General features: G+C 41.8%; 1 protein-coding gene across 3 annotated transcripts; it reads right to left on the bottom strand.

Moving 5' to 3' along the window:
* Positions 1-1,195: 1,195 nt before the first annotated feature.
* On the bottom strand, positions 1,196-16,095 carry si:dkey-164f24.2 (calphotin). Of its 3 annotated transcripts, XM_039802373.1 has the most exons (13): positions 15,880-16,095; positions 12,747-13,670; positions 7,576-7,626; positions 6,900-6,944; positions 6,598-6,672; positions 6,121-6,516; positions 5,689-5,721; positions 5,382-5,447; positions 3,880-3,987; positions 2,666-2,761; positions 2,327-2,443; positions 2,131-2,233; positions 1,196-1,984 (listed from the first exon to the last, which is right to left on the bottom strand). In XM_039802373.1, the coding sequence occupies exons 1-12, from the start codon at positions 15,922-15,924 to the stop codon at positions 2,171-2,173; spliced, it is 2,019 nt and encodes a 672-aa protein (XP_039658307.1). In that variant the 5' UTR covers positions 15,925-16,095; the 3' UTR covers positions 1,196-1,984; positions 2,131-2,170. The 3 variants fall into 3 exon arrangements, with proteins under 3 accessions (XP_039658307.1, XP_039658305.1, XP_039658306.1); XM_039802371.1 differs by having other exon boundaries at positions 6,121-6,672; positions 15,880-16,094; XM_039802372.1 differs by having other exon boundaries at positions 2,327-2,425; positions 6,121-6,672; positions 15,880-16,093.

Raw genomic sequence — 16,095 nt, 5'->3', positions numbered from 1 at the left:
TAGTAGCCTTACAAGCCCAGCTATATTAACGTGACGAAGTAGCCAGGGGCATCGGACTGAAGGGGAAAAGGGGACGGAGTACCCAGGGCCCTCAGGTGAGGAGTGCCCAAAAAGATGCTAGAATTTTTTGGAATTTGAATTTTGAATTCGGGGAGGGGCCCATAGAAAATGCCTTTCTACAGGACCCAGAATTTTGTGCTACACCCCTGGAAGTAGCATCTCCTTCGGGCTCCGTCTAATCCCTTCCCCTGCCCTCGGGGCTCCGACCCACACACAGACGGTTACGAGCACCGTAAGAGAGAACCACAATTTCATTCACAAAACTACTTCATGTCTCACTCACCGGTAAGCAAACGCTCAAATGTTTAAAACCAACATTAATACTGCTAGCATGGTCTATACAGGTCTCCCTCTGCAGCGCCGCGGAGATAGGTCTGGCAATGCGGCGACGACACACATTGAGCTCAGGCTCGGACACGGACAGGTAGAGTACGTGCAGCGGAGCAAGGAGGCATTTCATTGGTTCTTTCCAAGCAGGGCAGTGATTGGTGGGCGTTTTTACAGGAGTACAGCAGCTACAGATGACTGATCTTTTTCGCTCCTTTTTCAGAGCCCATAAGTTATTTAGTTCTGTTAGGTGTAAAGACCTTTTCAAACAATATATAAAAATGTATATATTGGAAATGGTTACCAACCCTGCCTTTAATGGTTTATTTAGCTGCAGTTGAGACACAAACGCATTACTTGAAGCCCAAGATGGATTCTAGTGTGATCCAGCCATTGTCGGGATCTTGTGATATCGCAAGGTCAAAGCTTGTATGTTATGCACTTTTGTGGGGTTTATTTTGTAACCCATATTACCTCAGAGGCAACCTTTAAAGTCGTTTTATTCTCTGGCCCCTTTAGCTACAAATCTTAGTGATTAAAATTGTGTTTTATATTTCATTTCACAGGCCAGAAAACAGTGTTGCAGTTGTTACGCAACAACACAATAAACAGTCTTCTACAGAGGTTGTACCTTTAAAAGCTATAAACAGATTTTGTTATTGTCGGTACAGAACTGACCTGGAAAATGAACCATGCACCAATTTTATATATTTAAGTTTCTCTTTAGCCACTCTGCATTTCAGACTGTTTCTGCTATGTAGTTCATGTAAGTGAAATAGTGTATAGAAAGTAAAACAAGTACTCCGCATCATGATGAGTTACAGCTTTATTTCAAAGGTGGACCAAGTCAGCTCATGATGCTTATCACTAGATCACATTACATTTCCCCTCCAGAGCACAGACTTTGAACACAAAACTGTAGCACATCATATGGTCTATACAAAATGAATTAAAAAAGTGAAAAAAAAGACCCCTCAGCTCGTACCCTCAGACTCTGTCATTTTCCAGTGGCCATAAAACCTAAACCTATAGCTTTAGGATGTGTTTTAGGATCACACTAACCATAGCTTTGGCACTTAGTTGAGGCAGAAGGGAGAACTGGAACACAGAGAAGGGGACAGAAATGGAGGCAAGGGAGAACTTTGTAGATGTGTTGTCTTTAAGGGTAAAAAAAGAGCCTTTGAAATGTGAAACAAAAAAGACAACAGAACAAGTTGTCCCTCCCACTCATATGAACATAGGCCCAAGTACAACTATAGCAACATTCATCGACGCTACAGTTTTCACATGCATTGAGTGTATGCAGTATGGAAGCAGATGTGCTGGAGAGATGAACATGCTAAAAAAGCAAAAATCAGGCACTGCCATTTATCTTGTTTTAGGAATCTCCATCTCTCAATTGTGCACACTTATGACAACAGTCTGTTCTGCCGCCTTGAATGCAGCAGGTTTCGGGATGTTGGCATCTGGTTTGGTGTTTTGACAGGAAGCAGGCCCAGAAAGGCACTTCAAAGTGTGGATGTCGCTTCAATTTCCTGGTGTAAGCCCTTTTAAAGTGAACAAGGTCACTGAGTCCTCCATATGGCCAAAGGGGAATCTGAAAGACACAAAGAAGAAGACATGGGTCTAGTTAGTGGCTGCTGGAAGTGGTGTAAACTGGGTAATTTAAAAAGGTTAAAGTAAAAAAAAAAAAAAATACTAAGAAATGAGATCCGGACTGATTCAATATTTTGAGAAACTTACAAAGACAAAAAAAAGGTCTTCCAAGCTATGAGATGTGTATCTAGCCCTCAATGGAAACCTCTGGAACAATGTGTCCATTCAGCGATGGCTCCACTGACATCTCCTGAGCCAAAACAAGACATAACATCTGGTGAGTGCACAGTGAATTCACAATATTAATAAGAAACGTCGGAAAAATGTCAGCATTGCTTCTTACCATTGAGCTGAGCTGCACAGACTCCACAGCGAGCTGCATCTGACATGGCATGTCACAGGTTTCTGGCTTAGGCTCTTCTGACAGCACATCCATACATGTCTGCTTAGCAGTGGTGTCCAGGAAAGGAAAGGAGGGAGAGAGGCGGTTAGAAGTCACTAGAACCCCAGAGGGAAAAAAAACCTATATGCTCTTTGAATAAGCAAAATAAATGAGGGAAGTAACACGGGACAATTTGCACAATATTTTCATATGGGGGTTTAATACTATATATGTTTTAATACCATGTCTGTTACATACTAAATGTTTGTATACAGTGATTAAAGCCTGATAGTAACTCACAATGACCATTTCCTCTGCAGGAGCAAGGACAGCAGCAGGTGTCACATCCATTGATTCTGATAGGGTGTTGAAGGTGTCACTCACTTCCACAATTTCCTAAATATAGCATATAGTTAAAAAAATAAATAATCTGAGCATAACATTTGCACAAATGGATAACAAATATAAATATGGCAAAAACATTTCAGTCAGATTTATGTCAAAATGAAATGACATTACACTGAATTGACAAATGAGTCACCACCGCTCAGGTTAGCTTAGCTGTTTTAACTGGAACTATTCTGATCACAGAGGCAGGATGCCAAAGAAATGTCAATTTTTGTTGCTTACAGTTTTTTCCAATTGCTAACACACTAAAATGACATGCATAGCACAATTATTTAAACTGACACAAAGAGAGCAAAAACTCTTCTCAATTCTCCAAAAGTCTAAACACATTTTCTGCTTTACACGCATTTTGCAATTCAAAATGGCACTTTTTAAATGCACTGAACACGGTTCTCTGCATAAGACACAACAATCTGACATAAAGTCACATGTTTGCCATTTCAAAACACTGCCATTCAAAATGACACTACATGAGCTTATTGGCCAATATCTGTGCCACCTGGCCAAACACCTCAATGGTTAATTGTTACCACTTCAAACAGGAAGTAAGCACTGTGATGCCTCTTTTTTTCTATATATTTTTCTTTTTCAGTTTACTGTTTATTGTGAGCATATTTTTGTTCAGTCCAATGTAAATATATCTGCTGTGCATATGTTGCACTGACTTGTTTGGTGAAAAATATAAAAATAAATGTTTCAACAGCATGTGTGCGTATCTGCAAATATTTCTGTGCATGTGAACAATCTGATTTTCTACAATTTGAACTATTTTTGTATTATGGCAAAGCCTACTAAAGATGAGAATGCTTTTCATTATGCCCAACAGTGTTTAGTTGGTTAGACAAAAATCTGGTAATATGAATGAAGTGTGTGCCATTTGGTGCAAAAGTTTGATTTTGATAATGCTATATGTAGTTTTGGTTGCAGTGCTTCATTTTGCAGGATACTGTATATGAGGTATTTTGCAGTTTGGGTGTGTGGTTTTGTGATTTGTGTTAAGTATTTTGATAAAACCAGCCTAGTTTGCAAAATTGTGTTTTAGCAATTGTAAATAATAGTGACAATTGCAGTGTCTAATGATGGATTCCTCTTTGTGCAGTTCTTACCGGCTGGACAGCAGCAGACTCAGCAATGGCAACCTCCACTGCTGAGACAGATTCTGTGACAACAAAGTCATCAACCAGGCTGTCAGCAATGACCTTGGTGTCAGAAGTCTGGAGAAAAAAGGTAACAAGATAAGATTTTCCACATATCGGCACGCATAGACTAAGTGGATGAGGGGAATTAATTAGCAAGCGTCCCAGGAGAAAATGTCAACTGAAGCTTTTGATCAATGCACATCACATATTCAAGAGAGAGATGTTGAATTTTAAAACAAATTAAATATGGACGGAAATATCCTAATAGTGACATAATACAGTTTACCAATGTATTACAGTTTTTTCCAGTTGCTAACACACTAAAATGACATGCATAGCACAATTATTTAAACTGACAGACAGAGAGCAAAACCTCTTCTCAATTCTCCAAAAGTCTAAACACATTTTCTGCTTTACACACATTTTGCAATTTGAAAAGGCACTTTTTAAACGCACTGAACACGGTTCTCTGCATAAGACACAACAATCTGACATAAAGTCACATGTTTGCCATTTCAAAACACTGTCATTCAAAATGACACTACATGAGCTTATTGGCCAATATCTGTGCCACCAGGCCAAACACCTCAATGCTTAATTGTTACCACTTCAATTAGGAAGTAAGCACTATAAAAAGACCACATGTGAGCACCTCTTTTTTTTCTATATATTTTGTCTGCAATTTTCTTTTTCAGTTTGCTGTTTGTTGTGAGCATATTTCTGTTCAGTCCAATGTAAATATATCTGCTGTGCATATGTTGCACTGACTTGTTTGGTGAAAAATAAAAACATAAATGTTTCAACAGCATGTGTGTGTATCTGCAAATATTTAGATAGATAGATAGATAGATAGATAGATAGATAGATAGATAGATAGATAGATAGATAGATAGATAGATACTTTATTCATCACGAAGGAAATTTTAGGATCCAGTAGCTTAGACAACCTTACTGTAACACAACAAACACATATACACACATATATCACACATACATAAGAATAAAAATAAAAACAAAAATCACGCACAGAAATGCAATGACCATGATAAGGTCTGTGCATGTGAACAATCTGACGAATTTTCTACAATTTGAACTTCTAGTATTATGGCACCATACTAAAGATGAGAGTGCTTTTCATTATGTCCAACAGTATGTAGTTGGTTAGACAAAAATCTGGTAACATGAATGAAGTGTGTGCCATGTGGTGCAAAAGTTTGATTTTGATAACGTTATATGTAGTTTTGGTTGCAGTGCTTCATTCTGCAGGATATATGAGATATTTTCCAGTTTGGGTGTGTGGTTTTGTGAATTGTGTTAAGTATTTTGATAAAACCACCCTAGTTTGCAAAATTGTGTTTTAGCAATTGGAAAAAACTGTAATATCATAACCCATACACTTCTGATTTCAGGGTGATCTATTTTTTAGAATGCAGTCATCAAATCAAACTGCTTCAGAGTTAAGGTTTTACCTCTTGGACTTCAGTTACGGGGGCTTCAGCCTCTTCTACCGGAGCTTCAGGGACGGTCTCTGGCACCTGGTGGGACATCAGATACTGCCAGGTCAATATTCAGTACAACACATGGCAATATGGCCAAAGGCAAATTTCTACTTTTGTAGTATCACTGTAGAGTAGTATTACAACTATTACTATTTAAACAAAAGATTTTGTTAACCAAAATCTGCAAATCAAAGGTTCTAGCAAGAGACCCTCTAAGGAAGGTAATACATAAATCATGTAATGTATGTCTTTATGGGGTAAAAGAACAAATACTCACCACTGGGATTTCCATAGATTGGACAGGAGCATCCTAATGTGTACAAAAGAATATGTCATTAGTCTTTGCTGCTAAGTAACATTTTAAAAGAAATTATGTAAATGAAGAACCATGCCAGAAAGCAGATGTAGCCAAAGAGGAAGTTCTACTTTTGAATAAAAAATAAATAAATGTAACTCTTTGGTTTAATATTCAAGGAAAGCATTTACAGCAACAGTACAGAAAATCAATAATGGGGAACTTCCACAAAAACTACAACTGTTCAGATCACATGCTGCACACAAGGAACACACAATCACAAAATAAAAGTGTAAACACTACATAAAAGTCAAAAATGCACTTCTGTATCATTTTGTGTTGATGGAAGCAGATAAAAAAAGAGGAAAAAAGTTCAAGAGAGAAGAGAAAAGTATTTTCTTATCAACGTGGCACCTCTGTGAATGTAACGGGCTCAGCAGGGATTTCAGGTGCATCTTCTTCAGCCAATACTTCTATTTCAGCTTCGATGTCTTCACCCTCAGCTCGGACTACAGGACTGACGACAGCTTCAGTCACCTGTTCTGGCTCAGTTTTCTCTGCAACAACCTCCTCCACTGATTCCACCACTGTTTCTGTAACCACCTCCTCTGCAGCGGGTTCTGCTTCAGCACAAACTAGGTCAATTGTAAGCGCTTCTATCGCTGGTTCTTCAGCCGCTTCGGTTACAGGCTCTGGTACGGTGATATCGTCTGTGACGGCTACTTCCACCTCTGCGTTGACGACTGCTTCTTCCTCCGCTTCGGTTACAGGCTCTGGTACGGTGATATCGTCTGTGACGGCTACTTCCACCTCTGCGTTGACGACTGCTTCTTCCTCCGCTTCGGTTACAGGCTCTGGTACGGTGATATCGTCTGTGACGGCTACTTCCACCTCTGTGTCGACGACTGCTTCTTCCTCCGCCAAGGCCTCAGCCTTCACTTCAGTTTCTGGCTCGCAGACATGCGTCTGCACATGCAAAACCAACACGGCACACATTAAGAAACCATGCAACATGATGCAAAAGAGGACCAAATGGGCATATAACACTTTGTCCATATGCATCTTTCGTCAACCAAGTTTGTCTTCCTGGGCAAGCATATAACGTGGACAACTACCATGCACGGTCAAGACTACAGAGTTTATGATACAACTATAACGTCAAGCCTCGCTGTCATACAGAAGATCAGTCTTACCTGTTCAGTCGCTGTGGTTACGATTATAGTCTCCTCTGTCTGAATCTGGAAAATGAGAAATTAAAAACACACTTTAGCAATAGATAAATGGATCAGTAGATGGATGGACAAATGAATAGAAGAGCAACAAGACAACAGCTTAAACAGACTTATCAGCAAACAGCACGGCCTTAAGTAATCATACAACGGACAAATGTAACCGATTGTACTAACTGTGTTTCTGAGGAATGTTGGCCTAATTGCAATTCCAGCAGGAATGTCAATATTTTTTGCCTTGAAAACGCTGGGAGTAGGTGAGCCAGATTGTGATCAGAGTACTGTGATTTATAAAAGAGAAATAGACCTGAGGGAATGCGTGTTTATAAGGTGTGAAGCTTAAGTCACACGTTAAAGAGGCGTCTCTTGGGCAGTTACCGCTGCTAGAAACTTATAAAATGTGAGTGGAAACTCTGAGATACTCTGGTTTGATGTATGGCGTCTTTTACACAACTGTTTTGGTGTCACATATGTGCAAAACAGCCACATACACTGAAATGTGTTACCTTAAAGGCCGCAGCAGTTGCCTTTTCTGTACTCAATGACTGTTCTGTTTTATGCTTCATATAGGGGCCGTGTGCGTGCATGAATGCTTGTGTGTGTGTGTGTGAGAGAGAATGAAATGCAGGTTTGTTCTTACCTCAGTCTCAACAGGGGGGGCTGCAACTGGAGCCTCGGCTTGGGGTATGACCTATGATGGAAAAGATGTATTAACGAGTCAGCAAAACAGTCATAAAGATATACATGTATTTTGATCTAATGCAATAAGACCAGAGATGGCAGAAAGTATCTAATTTGAAAAAAAAAAAAGGCACCACATTAACAAGCATTTACAGCCAATTTAAAATATTTGCCCTTATGTAACAGTTACACTGCTGCCATCATCCTGTTGTATTTTTTTATTTTTTTCTCTCAACAGTTAAAGATCACACTTTGGAACGGGCACACACATCGGTCCTAAAAATGTGCCTAGAGCAAAATGATCTACTACAGAACAGTTTGTCAGCAAAACTGTAGTTGTAATAGCCTCAAGGCATTTAACCAAAAAAAAAACAGTGACAGTTTTCTTAAGTGTCCAAAAAAGGAAAGCTTTGCCAAAATTAGAGTGTTTTCAGATCATAAAGTTGCACTGGCAGTTTACAAACACACATACAGTACAAATAACAAATGCACATACTCTTAGAGTATGCTATGGGTTTGAGTGTAGCTGCAGTTCAGGAGAGGGGGAGGAACATTAAACATCCTACAGGAATGTTACAACCAATTGCATAATGGGAAGCTGATACGCCCTTTTCTCTGCCCCTTTCTATAACCCTGTTCAGATTTAGAAAAACGTAAATATTCACCTTAATGAACTACTTTCATCAGGTCCCCACTTCAAAAACCCACAGAACATTAAAACTCCCAACATCTTTTTTTCTTTACAGAATGTTGCTAGATGCTGATGGAAAGAGACATTCCAGTTTTTTTTTACTGCTAAAGTGTCCTTGAGCAAAACGCTGAATATTTACCAGAACATGAGGCAATGTTCTGTATTTGGCACTTCTTGCATTCTTCTTGTATTACTATTCATAGCGTTATTGGTATTACTCAAACTTATTTTCTAGACACATGCCCAGATAATGGCATGTAGTCATCCATATTTTCCTTACTTTTCTGTGCTATTGTGCCACTGATTTACTGGAATGGTTGGCAACAACTGAAATGGCCACTGGCGGCACCCGCTGTGCATCCAAGTGTGTTGAACCATAGTGGCAGTAACAGGGAGCAGCCCATACATAATTTAAATCTTCATAGTCCAACAGTAAATTATTTAAATTGTCTTGTACCAGCCTGTCTTCAATGTAGGACAAGTATGGTGCATGCAGGATGCTACTGCTAGTCAAGAACAGACTAGTCTATATCCACAACGTTCCACTTCCGGTATCTTTTCGCTGCTGCCCTTTTCCTTCTGTTTTCTTTGTGTTGGAATTTTAAACTCCAGTCATTTACGAGTACTGTTAACTGCTCCTCAGATCTCTGCAGGGTAGATTTAGACAGCTAGCTAGATTATCTGTCCAATCTGAGTTTTCTCTTGCACGACTAAAACAACTTTTGAACATACACATTCCACCAAAACAAGTTCCTTCCCGAGGCGATTGTGCAGCGGCTCCATGCGGAGCTTAGCGCTGCCCAAGGGGATTGTGATTGGTTTTAAGAAATGCCAATAAACCAGAGCACGTTTTTCTCCCATCCCCGAATGCTGTGTGGACTAGCCAGACCCTCCTCCACAGCGCGTTGGACGAGGGTCTGGCAAAGCCATACTAAGAACAGCCTTATCATCCATTGGCCAAATTCCTCAAGTCCATCTATCAACAGTAGTTCAAACTGAGTGGAAACTCTTACAGAAGACAGGCTTGATTGATTGTGGGCTCAAGTTACTTGACCATCTCCACCTCTTTCTCTGCGCTGTGCAGAGGTGAGGAATCCTGTTCTCCAAGATTTTGCAACTTCTGAACAAAAGCCAAGAGGAGAAAAATGCACGTATAGTTGAGAAGGGTTAATATGAACGGCACCTATAGCTTTGGTATAGGGGAGAGAAAGGAGGAGGGTAGGAAAGAGGGACGGTGTGGACTAGGCCATCCTTTGCTAGGCAGGAAAACACACACACACACACACACACACACATACATGTACATACAATATACACACCACCTCCTGTCTGCCCCAGCACTAGAACACTTTGTACCAAACTGATCTGCACACAGATCCTGGCTCACCAGAGACAAATCTAGCACAAACCAAAGCTGGCCTAGAAACAGACTTTTATAGAGACCATTTTAACCCATGAAGGACGTAATTTACCTGAATGCAATGACCCCTGTTCCAACCAATTTTATGTTCTCTCTCTCTTACACACAAACACGCACGCACCAAAGCACACACGCACACACACACACACACACACACACACACACACACACACACACACACACACACACACACACACACACACAGGAACCAATTGAGAGTTTAGGGAGACAATTTCACAATCTTTCGAGGCCTAATCTGTTCTTATTTGCCAAAATAAAGAAATAAAGAAAGGAATGAAAGATGCAATGCAAAAATAACTACCAAAAAGAGAGCCTTTTGACTGTTCTGTAGTGTTTGGTTCAGCTAACAAAGCCCTGTAGGGCCCCAGAAAACAAACCCATTAAAGTTGCCAGGAAATGGGGGGAGGGTTCCATGTGCAATGTGTGGAGTTAAGGCTGGACACTTGTGGGAGGAGGGCTGGTTTTCTCCACGTGCTTTGCCACAAGGTGATCATTTTTCCAACCAAGTCTGAAAACGCTAAAAGTATCCCTTCGCACATCTTTGTCACCCACCATTCTCTCTCTCTCTCTCTGGCTATCATGTCAAATGTGATAAAAGAAAATATGCATTCCAATTATTATTGTAAACATGCTGAAATTAGCATTTTTAATGTGAGCAAACTGAAAGTAAATATACTCCAAGTATTCCCTTCACTAGACATTTGCCACAGACTTTCAAAAGGTTGTGACAGCTGTCTGAAAGTTCCTCTTCACACACCAAATACCAACGGCTAACCAAAGGGAAGGATGGTGAAAGGAGAGACAGAGAGGAACAAGTGGTGGGAGGGAAGGAAGGGTGATGAGGGAGAGGGAATTAACAAGGGAAAGAGGGGTGAGGGACTGAAGGGGGGAGGAGTAGATGGCTGCAGGAGCACAGAAGGAGCAAACTGGTACAAAATGTTCAGTCTCAGCAGGAGCCGCACCCGTCGCCTCAGGCCACAGATAAACCCAACACATTCAGCAGTTCTGTAGATTGGGGGCAAGCTGGGTTCAAACTCACCTGGGTCTCCGTAGTGACAACCAGAAGCGGAGGGGCCACCTCTCTTTGGTTCCAAAGCCAGCTGAATACAAGCCCCATTTATGCCTGCTCTGAATCGATCGTCTATTGACCAACTGACCGAGTGGCAACCAACTCTAGCCTGACACAAGTTGTCACAGAAAGAACACTTTCTTGCAGGAATGTGGCCACAAGTGTATAAGGTGTATTTGAGTAAAGTTTTGAAAAGTTCATAAAACAAAGCAAATTAAATACATCTAACCTGCTTCTGTATGTTTGCTAATTTTCAGTTTTGCTACAGTGCATGTGTGTCTCCGTGTGTTTGTGAGCATCTGAACTGAATCTGGCACATCTGCAAGCAGGGAAGGAGTGGAGAAGAAACAAGGCAAGAGGGGAGGCAAAAGAGCGATGGGTGGTGTGGAGGGAGGGAGGGAGGGACAAAAGGAGGGAGGGGTGGCTACTGCAATGGCTTAACAACTACGATAGGCAGTCCATCTGAAATCGGAACGTCTTAATTGGTTCTGTATACCTCAGTGGGAAGGGCATAACACATAGGGCTTAAAGGTGACAATTATTACTTCCAACTAAAAGTTAACTCAACAGGATGACCCAAGCATTACTGGAGAACAGTGTAGCACCCACTGAAGTTGTAGCAAATGGCCATGGCACCGATAACACCTCCTTGTCTTCTCTTACATCCGTCCTGCGCTGCGCCGTGCACGCTAACACACATGTCAGCACATGCATGTGCACCACATGTGGCCGTGGCTCAGTTACTGCGAGCACAGATTTATATGTGTGTGCGCTTGCATTTGCAAGTGTGTATGTGCACTGAGGTTAGGTGCATGTATGTGCAGTGTGCAGCTTGTGTGTGCCGTTGCACATAGCCTGCAGTCTGCTGGCTGAAAGAGAACATTGTGTTCCCAAAATGTATGCATGTTGTCTGTATGAAGCAACCAAGAATTATTGATTCTCATTTTTTCTTGCAAATGAAAATGGATAGGTTTGGAGGGGTAAAAGTGTTGGGAAACATTATTTAGTGGTATACTTTTTTGGTACAAAGCTCTGTGTACAGTAAAAATGCAGTATAGATACAGAGTTTGTGCAATTCTATATTCTATATATTCAAATACAACAGAAGACTGACAACAAGCTTTTTCATCTTACTCACTAACATCATTAACTCAATTGAAGACAATTCCACTATATACCGCCAGTATGACTATATATTACAAGCTCCCCATCAATCTTATCCAATCATTTAAAAAGCAGTTACATTTCAAAGAAAGACACATGCTTAGTGACACAAGCATGGTTTAATGTAGGTGATAATGTATAAAGACTGCTGTAATGGATCTGCCAAGTCTCCCAGTCATGTAGCCTGCAATCTCTCCCCTACTTTCCACCTCTTTGCTAAATGGAACATGTTGTTCCCTCTTCCTCTCACCCCCCACCAACTCCACCTCCTTACTCCCATAGGTACCCAGCCACAGCACATCCATAGGTACCCAGCCACAGCACATCCATAGGAACCCAGCCACAGCACATCCTATTTGAGCAAACAGCCTCACAACTGGTCGTCCACATAACTCAAACTAACACTGACATACTATTTACAGAAACAGCCCATGTAAAGAAGATAATCTAAAGCTCCTGTTGAAATCTACAGCCATGCAGTAAATGGCCTTTCAGGAGCCTTCACACCAGATCTACAGAGGAACCTCGAGACATTCCTTAAATAATCACTCCATAAATAGCTCTGGCATGGTGATTTTCTTTAAAAAAAAACATTAGGGATCATGTCTAATGAGAGTGCTTTAGGTACTCGTTGGTTAACTTTGGACGTTTTACTGCTATAGGACTCCACTGGTTCAGAAAGTCCATTTAATACTGAATTTTTTTGACTATGGGAGAACAAAATGGTCAAATGTATGCATGTGTATGAAACAAAGCAGTTCTTACCTCTGTTACTGGTTCTGTTTCAGGAATGATAGGTTCTGCCTCTTGTACTATCGCAGCTTCAGCTATAGAGGGCTCCTCTGGTGGAGTCTCAATGACTGGTTCTTCTTCAGAGACCGGGACTGCGACTTCAACCTTAACTTCTGCTGGAATATGCTCCAACACCACAGCCTTAGGCTCTGGTGCTGCTACCTCGACTGGGACGGGCTCTGCGACAGGTTCTTGCACAACTGGTTCTGGTTCTATAATGGGGATCTCCACGGTGAGGGTCTCAACGATGGGGGTCTCCACGATGGGGGTCTCCACGGTGGGGGTCTCCACGATGGGGGTCTCAACGATGGGGGTCTCCACAATGGGGGTCTTCACGATAGGGGTTTCCACGATGGGGGTCTCAACGGTCTCCACGATGGGGGTCTTCACGATAGGGGTTTCCACGATGGGGGTCTCAACGGTCTCCACGATGGGGGTCTTCACGATAGGGGTTTCCACGATGGGGGTCTCAACGGTCTCCACGATGGGGGTCTTCACGATAGGGGTTTCCACGATGGGGGTCTCCACAATGGGCACAGCAATGGGAATCGCCTCTGGGATCTTTACTGGACTTGGTGCTGGAACTAGTGCTGGGATCTTTACTGGAACTGGTGCTGGAGCTGGTTCTGGGATCTTTACTGGTGCTGGGATCTTTACTGGTGCTGGGATCTTTACTGGAGCTGGGATCTTTACTGGAGCTGGGATCTTTACTGGAGCTGGGATCTTTACCGGAGCTGGTACTGGGATCTTTACTGGAGCTGTTGCTGGAGCTGGTGCTCGAGCTTTAGCCGCTTTCTTTGGAGTTGCTGCAGGTGGCGCACTCACTGCGATCCCGGGACTCGATTTGACTTGAGGATTGGCTGCATGCTGCTCTTCAAGGGCTCTCCTCTGGGCCTGCTGCAAGGGGGGACAGACACAAAAACGTCTGGGTTAATGATGTCTTGTCATTACGGTGGGAACTAGAGCTGTAATCGGACCTTAAAAGTTAGGCCTGTTAAGGCCCGAGCCCGACAGAATTCGGTACTTCACATGTTCATTACTACAATTATAAGTTTAGGGGAACTTGAATTGAGTTTTGAAATCTGAAAAAAAGTTTGAAACCCTATGACACTTAATTTACAGTGGCTTCAAGGGGTCTAAATGCTACTGATACCCTCATCGTGTTCAGATACTGATGTTGTTGTCAGTCTGCAGTTCATTACACATCACTGTCTGCAGGAATACCAGGCATGCCATTCTACATGTTTTTTCTGCTCTGGACAAAACCCCCTCAGGCTTTAATGGAGATTTTAGGAGCGCAAACCACTAAAGGGAGGTGCTGGACAACTGGGAGTGGGCCTAGCAAAGCTTGTTAGATAATGGGAGCTAATTAGTTGAATCAAAGCAGTACTGACAGGTCTGGTGAAGCGGGAATGGAAAACTGTGCGAGTCAGCAGCACTGATGGGTGCCCCGCAGGCCAGACAGTGGGCCTAATCACATCATAATCAGGTTATAATCAGGTTACAATCACTCCCCAAAAATGCTTTTGTTAGGCTGACAGCCAGTTAGTGTAAAATGTCTATGCCTGTCCAGCTAGCCAACGTCAAAACAACCCCTCCCTTACCTTTGCCCACAAATAGCTTGCTCCAAACAGTACTACCACAGAGTAATAGATACATTTCAATTAATCAAAGTCGTTAATTGTGTTTCTTAGGAGGCCCAGCTACTTTACGGTAGGTGCTTACAGAAAGGCATGTGTGAGGCGCATTCAGCTTTACATCGTTAAGCAGCTCCTTCCCTTCCTGTGCTCTGATATCTCAAGGGAATTGGTGATAACATCCATCTGTAACCGACTTCAGGGGCCATTTTTATCTATGTGTCACTGGCAGTCTCTGAGAGAATTATTAGAGAGATTGTGCAGACTCCAATCTGGCAAAACTAATGCAAGACATTCCTTTAGCCAACACACTACCAAATACAGTGCTGTGTGGTGCTGAGAGTCAGGGACTAGCCAGAGAGAGGCTTGAGGAGGGCGGGGGAGAAGTCTTTTCTTGCTGGAGGACTGGTATGTAAATGGTGAGGCAATAAGTGGACATTTGAAGTTGAAATTAGATAATGGAGCATTGTTTGAAACTATTAATTATTATGATTGGAAGAAATGATAGAGAACCATGTTTGGTGGAGTAACCTTTGCCCTCTTAGAAAACAGAGCCTTGTGTTACCTTCTCACTCCTTATACAACCCTCCCCCCTCTGACAATCCCCACTCCTCTTTGGGCACTGAATGTTCAGAAGTAGAATGCATGGATGTAAATATTGTAAAATGTCTCCCAGTTCGCTAAGAAGACGGGGTTAGGAGTCAGATTTGTCAAATATCGTGTCATTGACTTGCTGCAACTGTATGTTAAATAATTACAATTATTGAATAATTAAGTATAGCAGTGTATCATAAGTGAAGACAGTGAGTAATGTATGTACTGTACAGGGTGTACCTGTGTGCATGAGAGATGGGGGCAATATATCATATTTTTGTAGATTTTTTTAATGTGGCACTTTTTACGCTCAATAGAATTAAACCACAGAAATAAACAAACCTGCAATATCCATTCCAGCATTTTTACCGTTTTATCCATCCAGAGCGCGCTGAATACGCAAGTGGCACGTGGCAAACGGTAGTTAAGCCAATAAGTTAACACTTATTTGTCTCTGGTACCATATGGCAGAGTCCATTTTTGGTACGGACTTCTATCTTGGCGAGATTTTACGCACGGAGCTTGGAGCGCTCCTCGGAGTTGAGGGCGTCACAAAAGAACAACAACAACGAAGTGAAAACATTTTTTGATATTGCTATTAGGAAACTCAATTTGATGAGCAATCACTATGGGTAAAGTTAACAAAAACAAGGTTTTGTCTTCTGGGGGGAAAACGATTAAAAAAAAAACACACATAGCCTATATTTAAAACAACCACCGCAATCAAAAAGAAAATGTAATTTTTATCGACATTTTCCATAAGATTAACTTATTTGAGTTCATATTCCCATTAAGTCCAATAGACTTTGGATATGATCAAAGTCTGCTGAAAATAAAAACCTAGTGGGGAAAAAAGTGCGCCTGCCACCACTTACCACCCTCCTCATGCGACGCTTGTTCTTCTTCCTCTTGCTGGGCATTTTGACGTGTGCTGATAGAAAGAAGAAACACCGAAGAAATGAAACGAGCAGAGAGAGAGACCGCGTGAAAAAAGTGGATCTTTATAGAGCCCCCAGTCTTTCTGTTACCTTTGCATCGAACCTATGGGGGGACTGGGATGAAATATGAGGGGCGTGGAGAGACAGAGAGAA

This window comes from Perca fluviatilis, chromosome 6, assembly GCF_010015445.1.
Source record: "Perca fluviatilis chromosome 6, GENO_Pfluv_1.0, whole genome shotgun sequence".
Lineage (NCBI taxonomy): Eukaryota > Metazoa > Chordata > Actinopteri > Perciformes > Percidae > Perca > Perca fluviatilis.
The sequence above is the reverse complement of the archived record's forward strand: the minus strand, read 5'-3'. Positions and strand labels throughout refer to the sequence as shown.